At 38.7% G+C, this 16,244-nt stretch overlaps 2 protein-coding genes across 4 annotated transcripts in view; one reads left to right on the top strand and one right to left on the bottom strand.

Moving 5' to 3' along the window:
- Positions 1 to 1,033: 1,033 nt before the first annotated feature.
- capza1b (capping actin protein of muscle Z-line subunit alpha 1b) lies at positions 1,034 to 8,769 on the top strand. 2 transcript variants are annotated; one of them, XM_067394938.1, is made up of 10 exons: positions 1,034 to 1,127; positions 4,174 to 4,237; positions 4,735 to 4,786; positions 4,886 to 4,949; positions 5,240 to 5,446; positions 5,594 to 5,673; positions 7,425 to 7,503; positions 7,589 to 7,660; positions 7,777 to 7,839; positions 7,938 to 8,769. In XM_067394938.1, the coding sequence occupies exons 1-10, from the start codon at positions 1,089 to 1,091 to the stop codon at positions 8,076 to 8,078; spliced, it is 861 nt and encodes a 286-aa protein (XP_067251039.1). In that variant the 5' UTR covers positions 1,034 to 1,088; the 3' UTR covers positions 8,079 to 8,769. The 2 variants fall into 2 exon arrangements, with proteins under 2 accessions (XP_067251039.1, XP_067251040.1); XM_067394939.1 differs by lacking the exon at positions 1,034 to 1,127 and adding an exon at positions 2,019 to 2,074.
- Positions 8,067 to 16,244, bottom strand: part of cttnbp2nlb (CTTNBP2 N-terminal like b) — a 29,424-nt gene continuing 21,246 nt past the window's right edge. The window contains exons 3-5 of one of the 2 annotated variants that reach the window (XM_067394936.1): positions 15,523 to 15,753; positions 14,011 to 14,118; positions 8,067 to 12,791 (exon numbers count right to left, since the gene is read on the bottom strand). In XM_067394936.1, the coding sequence (XP_067251037.1) occupies positions 11,487 to 12,791; positions 14,011 to 14,118; positions 15,523 to 15,753 (1,644 nt within the window). In that variant the 3' untranslated portion in view covers positions 8,067 to 11,486. Of the gene's footprint in view, positions 12,792 to 13,205; positions 13,455 to 14,010; positions 14,119 to 15,522; positions 15,754 to 16,244 lie in introns of those variants that run through there. The other variant, XM_067394937.1, reaches the window with a different exon arrangement.

The raw sequence follows: 16,244 nt of genomic DNA, 5'->3' as shown, positions 1-16,244 counted from the left end.
ACGGCAGAGTAATGGCGCCATCTGCTGGTCAATAAAGTTTTATCCTTTTCCTTTTTACAATGAACAGCAGTTCAAATGTTAGATAAACGATGCTCTCTGTAGGACAGCAGAAAAATTGCATAAGGGATTGGTCAATAATTATCTTTCTAACCATTCATTTTATTTTACTGTAAATACTATTTTTATTAACATTACTGGAGCCTTATTATAATGTTTGTATGTGTACCTGCTTAACCATATTTTGGGGCCATGTATTTTTGTAATTTGTGTGTGTGTTCGTATATTGATGATTTGGCTAATTTGTATGCAAATCAATAAAGTACTTTAAATTTGGATTGGCTACCTGGGATATTAAAAACTCAAGTAATTTATATTTCAGACAGTACATGCAGCACATTTATTGAGTATGCCATGCAGTTTTGTATTTGTTTTTTACTCACTTTCTCAATAAAGTAGAAGACAACTTCTTTCAAGACAATTTGGTGTTATTTAATGTAGAAACAGAAGTTCCAATAGTCTTTTCTCTTCCCTATTGTGACATATATTCAAGTGAAATGGCTTCTCGAACAACAGTGACAACAAATGTAGGCTGGGGCTTGATTTTGCCCATCATGGCAGGTGACAATGACGGGTTGTCCTGCCCTTGTGCCAGTAAACAAACATTACATTACATTAAAAATTAAGAACTGTAAATTTTTGACTTCATGTGACTTTAAAGAATCGGTTGAGTGAAAGATTCAGTAACAAAACATGCTCACTTATCGCCACCTACTGGCGTAACATTGTAAACTGCAGAAGGACCACTAAAAGAATCAGTGAATGAATCGTTTTGATGAACTGATTCAAAAGATTCGAGTCCTCGATATGAATTATAATCCCCATTAATAAAGTGCAACTCGAAGTCTTAATTCTCCCCTTATATCCTCTCCGCGAGTTGATTATCAGACCGGAGGAGGCGGGAGGGGAGAGCAGGAGCAGGAGCTGCGCGAGGCGGTGGCTCGCACTCCGTTTTGCCCTATTATGGTCACGAGCGTGACAGCGCGCGCTACCCAGCATGCGCCGCGGCGTGAGGCTCCGCCACAGCCAAGATGACCGACTTTGAGGAGCCGCTTTCAGACGAGGAGAAGGTAAAAATAAACATAAAGTTAACTTTCACAAACCGCTCAAATACATGCGCTCGTATGTCCTTATATTAAAGTCCTCCGCTTGCAGAGGGATGAATAGTTGCTTCCCGGAAGGAGCGCGATGTAGTATAGCCGGTTAGCCGTGTGCTAATTTGTGAGGAAGTGAAATCGCAGCTTTGCACTCCCGTTAAACACAGAGACCTGACTTAACAGCGATAAACCGAACAAACAAGCAGTATTTTAACAAGTCTCTGGCTGTACGTTAGAGTCAAAATGGCCGTGTTGTTTTTAGTGGAAGTGTTGTGAGCGTCAGCTGTTAGCCTGTTAGCTGTCAGAGTGAGTTCAGAAATAGATGTCAGCAGATCCACCCACTCCGAACCGAGCCGACGGGCTTTAACGGGCCGTGCTCCGGTAGAGTTACACATGTGTGGCACAGCAGATGCCAGATCCGCCTGACACGACAGCCATCTGAGCCGAAAACCCCGGCCGGATGAAGTTACGACCGCAAGAGCGGGTGTGTTTTGGGGTGGAAGTCTGCAATCTCTGCAGGTGTGAGCGGATAGTTGACTCAAAAATGACAATTTTTTCATCATTGATACTCCCTTGTGTTGTTTTTACAGTGAAAAACAAAATCAGATTTCAGGCAGAATGTTAGTCTCGTGACCGTTTACTTTTAATCGCATATTTTTCCATATAATAAAAGTAAATGGTGACTGAGACTGTCAATTATATGTTCTGTCACTTTGACAGGAGTTTTGAGTTTCATATGGTGCAGGCCAGTGGCGACTGATTTATTCGTGCTCATTTTCCTTCTGTCTCTATCAGTAAAAAGCTGCATTTAACCGCTACATATTTTCTTCCCCTTTAATTACATGTGGTCATTTTCTGCATACTGTCAGAGCTTTGAGTTACAGGCTTAGCTGACTTCCCCAGCCAGACCACATGAGATGGTAATGAGACCGATTATCACCAGATGATTCCCTTTATGTTAATGTCTTTCCCTTCTCTTCATTAAATGTTTTGGTGGTCAGAAATTTGCACTCCTCCTGTCAGTGAGTTCAAAAGACATAAGCTGTATGCTTTGTGTGATCAGTGAAAGTTGCTTTAAAGTAAATGTTAGTTCTGTTTATGTGAATGAATATTGTTTCATTACACTTTTAAGAGACAAGAGTTCAATCAAAAATGAAAATCATGTCTTCCCAAACCTGTAATGACTTTTCTTCTGTGGATCACAACAATTTTTTTAAATGTGTTATTTTATTTTTATTTATTTTTTTTTTTTTGGTTAAAGGAACTCTCCACTTTTTTTGAAAATAGGCTAATTTTCCAACTCCCCTAGAGTTAAACAGTTGAGTTTTACAGTTTTCGAATCCATTCAGCCGATCTCCGGGTCTGGCGGTAGCACTTTAGCAGTAGCTTAGCATAAATCATTGAATCTGATTAGACCGTTAGCATCTCGCTCAAAAATGAAGTTTTGATATTTTTCCTATTTAAAACTTGACTCTTCTGTAGTTACATCGTGTACTAGGACTGAGGGAAAATGAAAAGTTGCGATTTTCTAGGCCGATATGGCTAGGAACTATACTCTCATTCTGGCGTAATAATCAAGGAACTTTGCTGCAGTACCATGGGTGCAGAAGGCGCAATGATATTACGCAGCGCCTGAAAATAGTCCCCAGCTAGATAACTTCCTACTTGACCGGCACTGAGTTTGTGTGTTTTCTGAGTTGCAGGTAGCCTATTTTCCATGTACAGGTCTCTGCAGGACATTAATGATTGATGGGCGAGGCCATAAACAGAGGGGCGTTCTTGAGTGTTAACTGATTTGCCCACGTCAGAGTGTGGGTGGGGTTGGGTGAAGGGGATCATTTTCATTTCATGATATATAAACACCAACCAGTTTGAAAACACCCACAAATACAGAAACACCCACTTTCGTTCCGCAGAGACCTCATTTTCAGGCGCTGCGTCATATCATTGCGCCTGCTGCACTCATGGTACGGCAGCAAAGTTCCTTGATTATTACGCTGGAATGAAATATATATAGTTTATATATAGTTTATAGTTCCTAACCATATTGGCCTAGAAAATTGCAATTTTTCATTTTCTGACAGTCTTGGTACACGATGTAACTACTGAAGAGTCAAGTTTTAAATAGGAAAAACATCAAAACTCTTTGGTCATTTTTGAGCGAGATGCTAATGGTCTAATCAGATTCAATGAACTATGCTAAGCTGCTGCTAAAAGTGGTACAGCCAGACCCGGAGATTGGCTGAATGGATTCGAAAACGGTAAAACTCAACTGTTTAACTCTAGGGGAGTTGGAAAATGAGCCTATTTATAAAAAAAGTGGAGTGTTCCTTTAATACAATGAATGTCAGTGGTGTCCAACATTGTTTTAAAAGTTGTAAAATAGTGAAATATTACTAATGTTTATTTTGTTTGTTTTAATAATAATAATATTGATAATCACACAATTTTGGGCCAAATTGTGCAGCTTTACAAACAAGCAAAGCAAACTTTTTCTTAATCATATTTTTAATTCGTTGTTAAAATATTTCTCAGAAAAATCACAATTCGATTTGTTTTTAACCTCCAAATCATGCAGCCTTATCATTGACTTCTATTATATGGACAAAAACAATTAAAGTGCATTCTTCAAAACATTTTATTTCAGGGAACTATCATTTTAATAGCACACAGCAGATCTTATGTAAAATTGTCCTGGTCTGAAACAAGTTTGAGAGGCCAGGAATAAGCTGTTAGGTTTGAGTGAGATGTTTTTGGACATTTATTACTGTGGGTGATGTGGTTTTGAAGTATTAACACATGTTTATGTGCTAAGTGATGTGTTTTTGGACGTTTTTGTGTATGGTTGAGATCTTATTGGTGCATGTTATTGAAGTGTTAAGGGGGGTTATATATGGGGTAATTTGAGCTCTGGTGTCACCCGCTGAAAACTGGCTGTGATTCAGTAGTGCTGAAGCCACCGTGTTTTAGTAAGACAAATATGTGCCCGCTCATAATTTATTATGTGTTATTTCTGCAGGTCCGCATCGCAGCTAACTTCGTGACCCACGCTCCCCCTGGAGAATTCAATGAAGTGTTCAATGGTGAGTGTCATTTTAAGCTGTTCAGTTCTGGGTGAGCATAAGAGACTTCTTTCAAAAACATTTAAAAAACACTAATGTACAGTTTCTTGTTTTCTGTCATGTGGGTGCACACACTAAGCCTGACAGCAGTGAATTACAAGATTATTATCTCCAACTGAAGTTACAACTTCAGAATATCTTTCAGATTTGCACTAGTAGTGCTAATAGATTTGATTTTTGACACCATCTTCAAACAACATGGAGGAAAGTGTTGCGATCATTTTTACTGAATTGCACAGAAAGTAAAAACAAAATGAGATTGTGCTTGGGGAGACACGGGGAGCTGTTTGATGTTTATTTATTTATTTTTGCTCCCCCTTCACAATGCATTGCTCTCTTGCAGTTTAATTGTCTGTTCCTCATTGCTGCTCTCTCGCTTTTTATATTTTACCAGTTTCATGTTTTATGTTACACTAGGTTTGTGAATGTTTTTTAATCTTTGTGTTTTTGTACTGTAGATGTGCGACTTCTCCTCAACAATGACAACCTCCTTCGGGAAGGGGCAGCACAGTAAGTTATTTTGCATATCTGTGTGTCTCATGTTATGACCAGATGGATCCTTGTGTAGTTTAAAGTTTGTGCTGCATTGTTTCTTTCTCTGTTTCACAGTGCCTTTGCTCAGTATAACATGGATCAGTTCACACCTGTCAAACTGGACGGTAGTGAGGAGTTGGTAGGTTCATGATTTGATTGCAGTTCAGACTCACAGATTCAGTTTCGGTTTAGTTCCTGTGCTGCCCTAAGACTCTGTATTAGTGTTGAATTGAGAGCACACTGTTGACTCATTATTTATTCAAGCTGGGTGTAAACTCTGCTCTCTGGAGATCTGTGTGTACTTTGTGTGTGTGATTAGGGCAGGTGTGGTCATTGTACCATGAGTGTTTGCTGCTGCGTGAGGATGGCTGTAGAGCTCTGCGTGTGATATGTTCTGTCTAAAGAGCAAGGGACATCCTGTTCCTGCAGGTTCTGATCACCGAGCATGGAGATCTGGGTCAGGGACGGTTCTTCGACCCACGGAAGCGGGTTTCATTCCGTTTCGATCACCTCCGAAAGGAAGCGAGCGATCCTCAGTCCTACGAGGGAGAGACCGCCCTCCGTTCCTGGAGAGACGCCTGTGATGAAGCGCTCAGTGCTTACGTGAAGGAGCACTATCCCAGCGGAGTCTGCACGGTACACATTTTTCCCATGGGAATCTCAACAGGATAATATGATTTCATAGATTTCCGTTAGCACTTGTCACATTTACATTTATGCTTCGCAGTCATTATTTCTGAAATCATGCTCATTTGGACACTTGTACTATTGTTTCTGCTGCAGGTGTATGGGAAAACTGTTGACGGTCAGCAAACAATCATTGCTTGTATTGAGGGTCATAAGTTTGAGCCCAAAAACTTCTGGTGAGTAATGTTCAGTGATCTATCTGCTTATAGACAGCTCTCTGGAATACTTATTTCTGATTGGTTAGTCACAGCATTTAAATATTGTCATATAATGTGGCAACTGATTTCCTACAATGTTACTTTAAAGTCTCTTTCATCTCATATAATGAATTAATTTGAACTCCTATCAGTATTTCATGTCAGTTTATTTGTTTTACACTATGGTACAAAAGTTTGGAGTATAATTTAAAAAAAAAGTTTTATAAGAAGTTTCTTATGATCATCAAGGCTGCATTTAGGTGATCAAAATACAGTAAAACCGTAATATTGTGAAATATTATTACAATTTTTACTCTTTTCTATTTTAATATATTTTAAAATATAACTTATTCCTGTGATAGCGGTTTTGCTGCTGAAAACTGGTGCTGCTTAAGTTCAAAAGAACAGCATTGTTTTTGTTTTTAACATGAGTCTTTACTGTCACTTTTAATCAATTTAACACATTCTTGCTAAATAAAAGTATTAATTTCTTTTAAAAAGTACACAACCTACGGTAACACTTTATAATAACTCACGCTATGAAGCATTAGTTAAGCATTAGTAAATAGTCAATTCATCATTTATAAAACATTAATAGACATTAGTAAGCCATTTATAAATACAGCTATAAATGCTTGGTTCTTGATTTATAAGCATATCTATAATGAGTTTAATAATTGTATTTTCATACTTTATTAATAATCAATTTATCATTTCTAAATTATGTATTACATTATTCACAAAACAGTTATTTAGGAGTTGTCAGTTGTTCATAAGATCATTTAGGAAGTGTAAGTAAATGATTAATAAAATATTTAAATGTACATTTATGCATCTTATTATTTAGACATATAGTATTAGTTACCTTGTGTGTTAATAAATGCTTTATTAACATATTCCTAGTGTCAAAACTACCTCAGTACTAACTTTAAAACATTAGAAAACAGCAGTGCAGAAAATCACTGAACCTTTAAATCTCATTTATAAAAGCTTTACAAAGCATAAATAGTCCTCACTTTAGATGAGCTCACAAAAATAGTTGATCACTTTTCTAAATGTTTTATAATTACCTGAATTAATCATGAATTGCAGTAGGAATATGTGTTAATAAAACATTTACTAACACACTAAGTAACTATTACTATGTGTCTAAATAATATGTATAAATGTTTTAATAGTTTATTAATCACTTACTTATACTTCCTAAATGAACTACTGACAACTCCTGAATAACTGGTTTGTAAATAATGTTATACTTAATTTAGAAATGATAAATTGATTATTAATAAAGTATGAAAATACAATTATTAAGCACATTATAGATATGCTTATAAATCAAGAATAAAGCAATTATAGCTGTATTTATAAACTACTTACTAATGCCTATTAATGCTTTATAAGCGATGAATTAACTATTAACTAATGCTTAACTAATGCTTCATAGCGTGCAGTTATTATAAAGTGTTACCAAAGATGGATTTACAAACTTTTTTCTGTTTTGCGATTATGATCAGCAGACTACATTACCTTACAAAAATTTAGTCAAAATTTCTGCCCTTAGTTCTTGAATTCTATTCCAAAATCTTTGTGAGTCACTTTACTACAGGCAGGGTTGAACTTGAACTAAACAATTCTAGACTGAAGTTGTGTGATTCAGCAGTGATTCAGAATGGTCTGATTGTACCTCGACTCTCTGATGATCTTATCATCTGTTTATTCTCTCTTGTCAGGAATGGCCGGTGCAGGTCAGAGTGGAAGTTCACCATTAGTCAGTCATCAGCTCAGGTGGTGGGAGTATTGAAGATCCAGGTGAGACTTGACAGACTAGAATAATGGGGGTGAGAAGAAAGTGTGATGGTGAAGAGTTTGCGATAAATAATTTGGTTTCCTACAGGTGCATTATTATGAGGATGGTAATGTTCAACTGGTGAGCCATAAGGAGGTGGAGGACTCCATTGTAGTGAATGTAAGTAAATAGATACATTTATTCACATTAAAGTTTATTCACATTTTTTTTAAGTTTGGTTAATGCTTAAGATTTCAAAGAAGATTTTAAGGAAATTCCTACCTTTTTATCCCTAGAATGAATCCCAGGCTGCCAAGGAATTTGTAAAAATCATTGAAAATGCTGAAAATGATTACCAGGTGAGAATTTGATGTTATTAACATATGTACATTTTTATTAATATGAATATTCATTGTTTTATGTGACTTGTACATCCCTAATAAATGTTACTCTCCAGACGGCTATCAGTGAGAACTACCAGACAATGTCAGACACCACCTTCAAAGCTCTCCGCAGACAGCTGCCCGTCACTCGCACCAAGATTGACTGGAACAAGATCCTCAGCTACAAGATCGGCAAGGAGATGCAAAACGCTTAGAACCGCCCCGGTTCCTCTTCCGTCTGTTCAAATGCGGAGCCGGCTCTCGGAACACCACATGCCGTTCTCTCAGCGCGAAGTCTCCAAAAAATGAAAATGTAAAAAAAAAAAAAGTCAAAAAACTTTAAAAAGAGGATGCGATTTCATTCAACTTTCTGTCATTAATGGACTTTGATGGGTCTCAGCTGTGGAAGAGGTTTAGATGAGAACTTGGAGGGAATCGTGGATCTAAATTATCGGCAATTATTGCTTTTCTCTCATTTACCCTCTCGCAAGTCACTCAAAGAGTTTGTATTGTTTTGACTTTTGTCTTTTTTTTGTGAACTGTGACAGCTGCAATACTTGTGCAAACGGTTTTGTGTTTTAAAACAGTGGATAAGTAATGCCTCACTCACTGTATCTCCAAACCTCAATCAGGCGACAACCCCATCTTCCTCTGCCTACTGACAGCCTGGAGAGATGAGATGTCCTGCTGCCCTGTCTTCAACTCTCCAGGCTGTAACAGGGAAAAGGGGTTGGGAGAGGAGGGTAATGGGCTGTATGTCTGGATTTGGGATGGCCATCTGTCTTAACTGCTCTCTCCGTATCTTTGTCTAACAGTGACTCACAGTCTGCTAAACTAAAATGGTTTAATAACCAAAAAATACAAAATAAATAAATCCATGGATAACCCTCTTTGGTGGCAAAGACATCCAAATTAAGTCTTGATTTTTATATTTACACACCAGTTGAATTGTTTTCAGATATAGTGGTTCAGACTGTCTGTTACAGATATTTGTGATGTATTTGGGGTATCCACAGTCTGTTGTGCGACAAATACCAAACCCACACGGTAAATCTGAGTCTCTCCATCAGTGTTGCAGTTGCATGTTTCTGCCACACTGTTTTCACATTGAACTTAGTCTTGTTTGTCTTTAATGTTCCATCAAAGATCCTCTGTAACATACACCCATCATGTAAGACTAGCATATTCTGTCTCTCATAACATTTATTTTTTCAGATTTTAAATCATGCAAAAGTAACGTCTGCTCACAGTAAATGGCACCAAAATGACTAAATGGTTACTGCTGAACTTTTACTTTGAAAATCAACTGTTGTATTTGTAGCTCAAGTCTGTGTAGATTCTACTTTTTTATTTGTAGTGATGTTCTCAGGTTGACATATATTAACGATAATCAATGTCGATTGTGTGTGTATATATCTATAAAAAACAACCGAGTAAACTTTAGAAAACCTTTTATTAGCTAAGGGAAAAGTACAGTCATAAATTCGCTCAACACCTAACAAGCTGTAAAAATCATCTGGAAAAATGCAACTAATTTAAACTGTATTTTCATACAAATAACTAAAAATTCAGAAACTGGTCTTTGCAAGTCCCAGGTTGAAATATAAAATTTCTGGTTCAGTTTCAGAAGCAAAAAAACAAAAGACATTCCAGTAGTAAAAAATCTAAACTGCTATTTGAAAAGGTTTCAATACAGTAGGAGAAATGGTGAGGTATTTAAAAACAAAAGTAAATGACCATAGAGCAGCTGAAACCTAGGAAGACAGATGCATGCATCACATTTACTTATAAAAACAGCATAATTTTTCTCCTAAGCAAGTTAAGACTGTATGCTGCATTCACGTGAGCAATACCTTCATGCATCAAGATTTTTACACACAAAATAATTTCTATTTTCATATAAAATTTAAAGGTCAAAAGGACGCAGGTAAGAAAAAAAGTCATTAAATGATGACATTAATTCATTTGTGCTTTTACCATGGTTGTTAATCATGTAAACTGGTGCTATGGTTTCTACCAAGTATTCAATTAAGATAAAATTTTTAAATACAAGGCTGCCCAGTATAAACATAATATTAAGAGCAATGATGGAGTAATATATATCAAGGCATGTTATTAGATCCAGAAATGCATTCATAGAACATTTTGACTTGATTCTAAATATTGTTTACAATCATTTTAACAATGTCTGAGAATATGTGTGGCATATACACAAGCATTTTAACCCTCATTTATAGAGAATGTATTGTGGTTTGGCTGGTTTTTACCACCAGACGGCAGCTTCCTGAGCAGCACTTCAGATTGACACTAGAGGACGATGTAGTCATGGTGCAATACAGTAGGACAGAGGTTTTCCATGACCGCTTCATATCAGTTCTTCAAAGTATCTCCAGTAGTTAATTTCGACTTTGACTCAAGAACAGCACCTACACATCATATCATATGACCGCTCAACAGAAAGCCAACGGTTTATACATTTTACCATAAACTTAATATATAAACGTCACACATTCACCAGATACATCAAGACAGATTGAGAATTTTCTCATTAGTAGCACAAGACTGAAAGATTAATTGAAGACTTGGTTAATCAGTATTGCATTTGCTTGATTTCATAACATATTTCTAATTTATATACTTCCATTTTTATCTGTGCAGGTCATCAGGAATGGACTAATAACAAATAACATTATTAATATAAATAAAAATCTTTTAAAAATAATAACAATAAAATATTAAAAAGGGAGATTAAAAAGCATTTAAATAGATTGAATCTTATAGGAGCAGTATTTGATTGGTTAAGTTGTGTGAGTGTAGTTTCCTTTCAAAATTTGACAGTTTGGATGGGTTAGGCTCAGATTAAAGGTTTGTTCTGGGATACCAAATGTTTTCAATGGGGCATCACCTCTGAGCACACATCTGAGAGACCAGTCCAGTGTGGATAAAGCAGGAAAGTTTAATCCTACTTTGTACAGACACCTTTGTACGGAGTTTACCTCAAACATGCTCCAACACACCCACCTGGACCTTTCTCGCAATTCTGAAGGCCCCAATTAACTGGTTCAGGTGTTTAATTAGGGCTGGACCTTCCAAAAGCACGGTTGGACACCCTTGGGTTGGGGGAAGGTATACTCGACTGGGGTAGCCAAATCTGCTTCTAGAGAGCAACCCTTTTGCTTCCTTCCTGAAAAGTTCAGTTCCAACACTGCTCCAAAACAACCTGCATTTAAATCATCTTCAAGTAATTCTAAGATGGTTTAGGTGTGATGGATTAAAGTTAGAGCAAAACTCTGCAGGAATTGTAGCTCTCCAGTATCAGGGTTGGCTACCCCTGCACAAGACCAATGGTTCTCAGTCTTGGAGTATCACAGCACTGAACAATCTGGATGTCTTTCCTATTTAACACATCAGCTCATTAGTAGAGCTTACAAGGCCTGAACTGTGTCAGATAAAGGAGACATCCAAAACAGGGTACTTGAGGATAAGAATCGACAACTACAACACTAGACAATCAGGGTGAAAATAATAAAAGAAGTCAACCTTGAGGTTCACAGAGTGCTTTAGATGCCACGGGAGGGAATGGAGTGAATAAGGCTAAGGATCGATTGTGGACTCTAGGCTGGTTAACTAGATGACGACATGACCAAGTCAAGCTCTTTAGCATCTTCCTGACCACTGGTGAGACCACAGCTCCCAGAGAGCTCGGGGAAGTGGCTGGCCCTGCCAGAAGGAACCGGTGAGTTAGGAGACTGGTTGACCCCCTGCTTTTTGGGGGGAACAGGAGGTGGATGAATCTTCTCCGTCCTAGGAATTATTGGTGACCGGATCCCTGGAGAGAGAATCCCTGGGCTCTTCCCTGTGGGTGAGGAGGCAGCAGCCAGGTTGCGGTAATCAGTGCCAAAGGGTGAGCTGTTGGATGGAGGGAGTTTACTTGCTGTTTGTTGGCTCGTAAACCGTGACAGCACCTGAGTGACAGTGTTGCGGGCAATCTGCTTTGCAGTAGAATTGTCTGGAGGAGGAGTGGCAGGAGTGGCGGCAGTGGGAGAGAGGTCTCTGGGAGAATGGACAACAGCTCCTCCATGTTGCTGGTCTACCTCAGCTTGTTGCTGAAACTTGTGGCGTGCTGCTTGGAATCGTTGGTTGATGCTGGCCTGGTAAGAAGAGGGATAGGTCGGACTAGAGCAACCTATAGAGGCCAGACGCTTGGTCAATACAGGGGAAGAGCAAGGAGACGAGCTAAGAGAGGATGAGGCAGGACTGCTGGGGGAGAGACACTGTAAGGCCCCACTTCCTCCAGGGAGCATTACCCCATTGTCTGCCAATCCCCCTTCCTTGCACCTCTCTTCTGCTGGAGACTGCGGTTCTCTGGGAGTGTGTTGACCATTTTGTTTGTGTTGAGGAGATGATTTAGATCCAACAGGTTTGCCATCAACTTCTGTTTGACTAAGAGGAGGCATGATACCTGAAGTTGCTTTTTGTGGGATTTTTTCCTTTTCTTCATTATCCTTTTCCAGCCTTGCCTTTTCTCTTTCTTTCATTTCATCCAACTCTTTCTTTAGACTATTGAACTGCTCCAAAAGCTCTTGATATCGTTTTTCTTCCTTCAGTAGTTTCCCTCTCATCTGCTCGTGCTCCGTATCAAATTCAGCCAGCTTTTTCTCAGCTCTCGCCTCTATCTGCTGAGCACGAGCGTGTTCGTTTTCAAGCTCTCGCTTTAGGATTTCGATGGTACTGCTCTCCTGTTCCAGTTGGCGGCTGAGGTCTGCAACACGCTGGCTCTCCTCCTCTGCCCGTGCTGTAGCCTTCTGACATTCTTTAGCCAGTGTCGAGGATAACTGCTGCTGCTGTGCTAAATCTTCCTCAGCTTGATTTGACAGAACTGACCTCTCACGTTCTAAACTCTGGACTTGAGCCTTCTCAAACTCCAGCTGTGAAGAAGAAAAGCAAGTGATGTCACTTTAAAAATTCAAAGAAGCTAGTAGAGTGACAATGAAATAACATTATATAGATAGCAGCCAATATACAGTACTATTGTTCTAGAGCAGGGGTGTCCAAACACGGTCCTGGAGGGCCAGTGTCCTGCAGAGTTTATCTCCAAGTTGCCTCAACACACCTGCCTGGAAGTTTCTAGTATGCCTAGTGAGACCTCGATTATTTGTTTCAGGTGTTTTTTTTAATTGGGGTTGGAGCTAAACTTTGCAAGACAGTGGCCCACCAAGAGCAGGATTGGACATTCCTGTTCTAGAGCAGAGGTCTCCAAACTCAGTCATGGAGTCCTTTAGCTCCAACCCCAATTAAACACATCTGAACCAGCTAACCAAGGTCTCACTAGGCATACTCACTAGGCAAACTTCCAGGCAGGTGTGTTGAGGCAACTTGGAGCTAAACTCTGCAGGACACTGGCCCTCCAGGACAGAGTTTGGAGACCCCTGTTTACTTGATTCTTCCTGCCTCAAACAAAACTGAATATCTTTTAGATATCTGATGTCACAATCTCCACAAACTTCATTAGCTTCAGTGTATATATACATACATACATACATACATTATTTATATTGTGCAATCATGTATCTGTGTTAGTGTTGTAATGTGTTTACTTACAGCTGTAACATAAGTTAATGAAATAAAGCAGGTTGTTCACTGCAGTGAAAGTACTTCAGGCCCCTATGAGCTGCAGAATGTGAGAGACATGGCCAAGCATCCAGAATAAGAGTGTGTGTGCTTGTAAGGAAAACCCAGGGCAGGGCAGGAAGGGCTTTTACATAATACTGCACAGTCTGTACTTTGACCATAATATCACCTTATCCTAACCCTATAAAAACACAAACAAACAATGTCTTCACACACACACACACACACACACACACACACACACACACACACACACACACACACACACACACACACACACACACACACACACACACACACACAGGCAGACGGACTCTCCTGCCCCACAGTTAATAAAAACAATGGAGCCTTTCCTCTTAAAAACAAGGACCTGCACTAATACTGTTACACAACAGAGCCACACAAAATCCTCTGGCACAGGGTGCCGTGGTTGCTTTTATTTTGAAGTTTAAGATGTATTTATAATGGTACAGTGTGTGCATGTGTATATGTATTTTGTTGCCGTTGCCTGGTTACCTGTTGCAGTAGTCTGTCTCGTTCCCTCTCCAGCATGGCAGTGATGTCATCACCCGCAGCAGCGTCTTGAGCACGTCGTCGTTTCTCTTCTTCTAAATCAGCTATTACCTGCAGGTACACACACATTCAAACATCAGGACAAGAAAAATGACTAATTATGGCTGCATCCTCTTAATAATAACTAATAGTTAATGATGTTAATTTGAGTCACATTAATTGTGAAAATGATCATGTGTTCTTCTCAAAACAATATCTTTTTTGATTGAGGGATAGAAATGTATATTGTGTCATTATTTACTCACACTGCCAAACCTGTATGACTTACATTTTTAGGGATGCACCGAAATTTCAGCCGATAATTTTTCTGAGGACACAATATTATTTACTCACACTGTAAATAATGAGTAAATAATGATGCAATATTAACGCCTATGGCATTTCTGGCTGATAATTTGAGCTGAAAATATATACTGCCCCGCCCACCCTGCCCTGTCCTGCCGTGTCATATTTTTTAAATTCAGTATTATTAAATTATTGAATTTCATTAAAAAGTCTAATATTGACACAATTATACCCCAAAAAAAGCTGATTTAAAATTATAAATAAGTATTTTTTTAAAAGCATTTTCAGTTTCAAGTGCATTTTCGGCCAAGTGCATTCAGAATGTTTGGTTTCAGCCCAGAATTTTCATTTCGGTACATCCCTACTTTCTTTTGTGGAATGTAAAAGAAAGATTTTTGAGAAATGTCTTGTTTTTTTTCTGTCCATACAATGGAAGTCAATGGGCACCAAAACTTTTTGGTTACTAACATTCTAACAGAATTTCAGAATCTCTATATTAGCCAAATATGCAAGTATATTTGGTGCATTTAAGAATGTACTGGTGGTGAATATACATGTTATACAGTTTATTATATATATATATATATATATATATATATATATATATATATATACATATTTATTTTTTATTTTTTTCGTTATTGGGTGAACCTTACATTATGCATTTCTTGTTAGTTAGTATACATATAGAGAAAATAAAGAATGTTTGATTAAAATGGGTTTGTGTTTCAAAGGATCAAACCCTTTTATTCAGAGATCTGAACCCTTTAAAATAAGTCACCACCCAATGCACATAACAGTGATAATAGTTGTGTTAAATTTTGGATTAATCTTTCATACAATGTTTATAAAATGATTAAACGTTCCAAAGAACTGAACAAACCAGTCCAGGTTCAGGGTAGGCATACAATACATGCACTCAAGCTCCGTTCCAAGAACTTGTGAGCTAGTCTGCTGTCTATATAGGCAGCTACCTTCAAACCCAGCCTCCTAACAATTGTGTAACCTCCAAAGTGACTGATTGAAGTGACATAAACGACACTCCTCACTACAGTTTTAACGCCTACAGCTGATTTAGCACTAGCATGCTGTTAAGCTAGAACAGCCTTCACGTTAGGAGCCAAAATATACAGCCTAGGTATGCAGCTCAAGACTCTTTTTGTCTCTCACCCGTCGATGTCTCCTCTCTGCAGCGGCGAGCTGTTTCATCATTTTCTCCTTCATATTGGTGCAGTGGGCCATCACCAGCTTCAACACGCCCAGCGGGTTCAGACACACGGGACTCTGCCCTCCATCATCCTGAGCCTGCGACAGCTCGCTGTCCCTCAGCAGCGCTACGAAGGGGTCACGGAGGTCATACTGTCCATATCGCTCCTGAACAAATGAATCTCTCTGTTGTGCCTGAAATAAAGGTCAAAGATAAACAGAAAGTAATAAGTATCTAGTTTTCACTGAGGTGTCTTGATGAGTTGAAACACTGCAAGTTCATAAGATGACTGATAAATATCTTTCATTATGTTTGCATATAATCTATGTGGTTTTTTGAGAGACAGAAAGAGAGAGCAGGATTTCTAAACACACCATGATACAAATACAGCTGGTCACTATCAGATCTATTTTCCCAAAATATAATCACAGCCCTGACCCCTCCTCTGCAGGCAGGTGTTAAACCTCCCCTGGGCTGATGGGATGGAGAGGGGGGGCTCACAGCACAAAAGGCCCAGCTGTAGGGGGTGTTGTTCACTACTCATTGTGCATGTGTGCGCTTGTGTGAGGACTGGAACGGGGGGCAGTGTAACTAATTTAGGAGGGATGGGGTGGTCTTGCTAAATAGATCGGCAGATGGGAGACATACACACACAAACACAGAATGAAGGGCTGGAATAGACATG

Source organism: Chanodichthys erythropterus, chromosome 9 (assembly GCF_024489055.1).
Source record: "Chanodichthys erythropterus isolate Z2021 chromosome 9, ASM2448905v1, whole genome shotgun sequence".
Lineage (NCBI taxonomy): Eukaryota > Metazoa > Chordata > Actinopteri > Cypriniformes > Xenocyprididae > Chanodichthys > Chanodichthys erythropterus.
Note: the sequence above shows the minus strand (reverse complement) of the source record. Positions and strands in the feature narration are given on the sequence as shown.

Excerpts from the sequence above, each read along its gene's own strand:
- capza1b (XM_067394938.1), top strand. The coding sequence starts at position 1,089 with ATGACCGACTTTGAGGAGCCGCTTTCAGACGAGGAGAAG. Across the intron at positions 5,447-5,593 it reads ATCCCAGCGGAGTCTGCACG|GTGTATGGGAAAACTGTTGA; the intron begins GTACACATTTTT and ends TTTCTGCTGCAG. Across the intron at positions 7,661-7,776 it reads AGGACTCCATTGTAGTGAAT|AATGAATCCCAGGCTGCCAA; the intron begins GTAAGTAAATAG and ends TTTTATCCCTAG.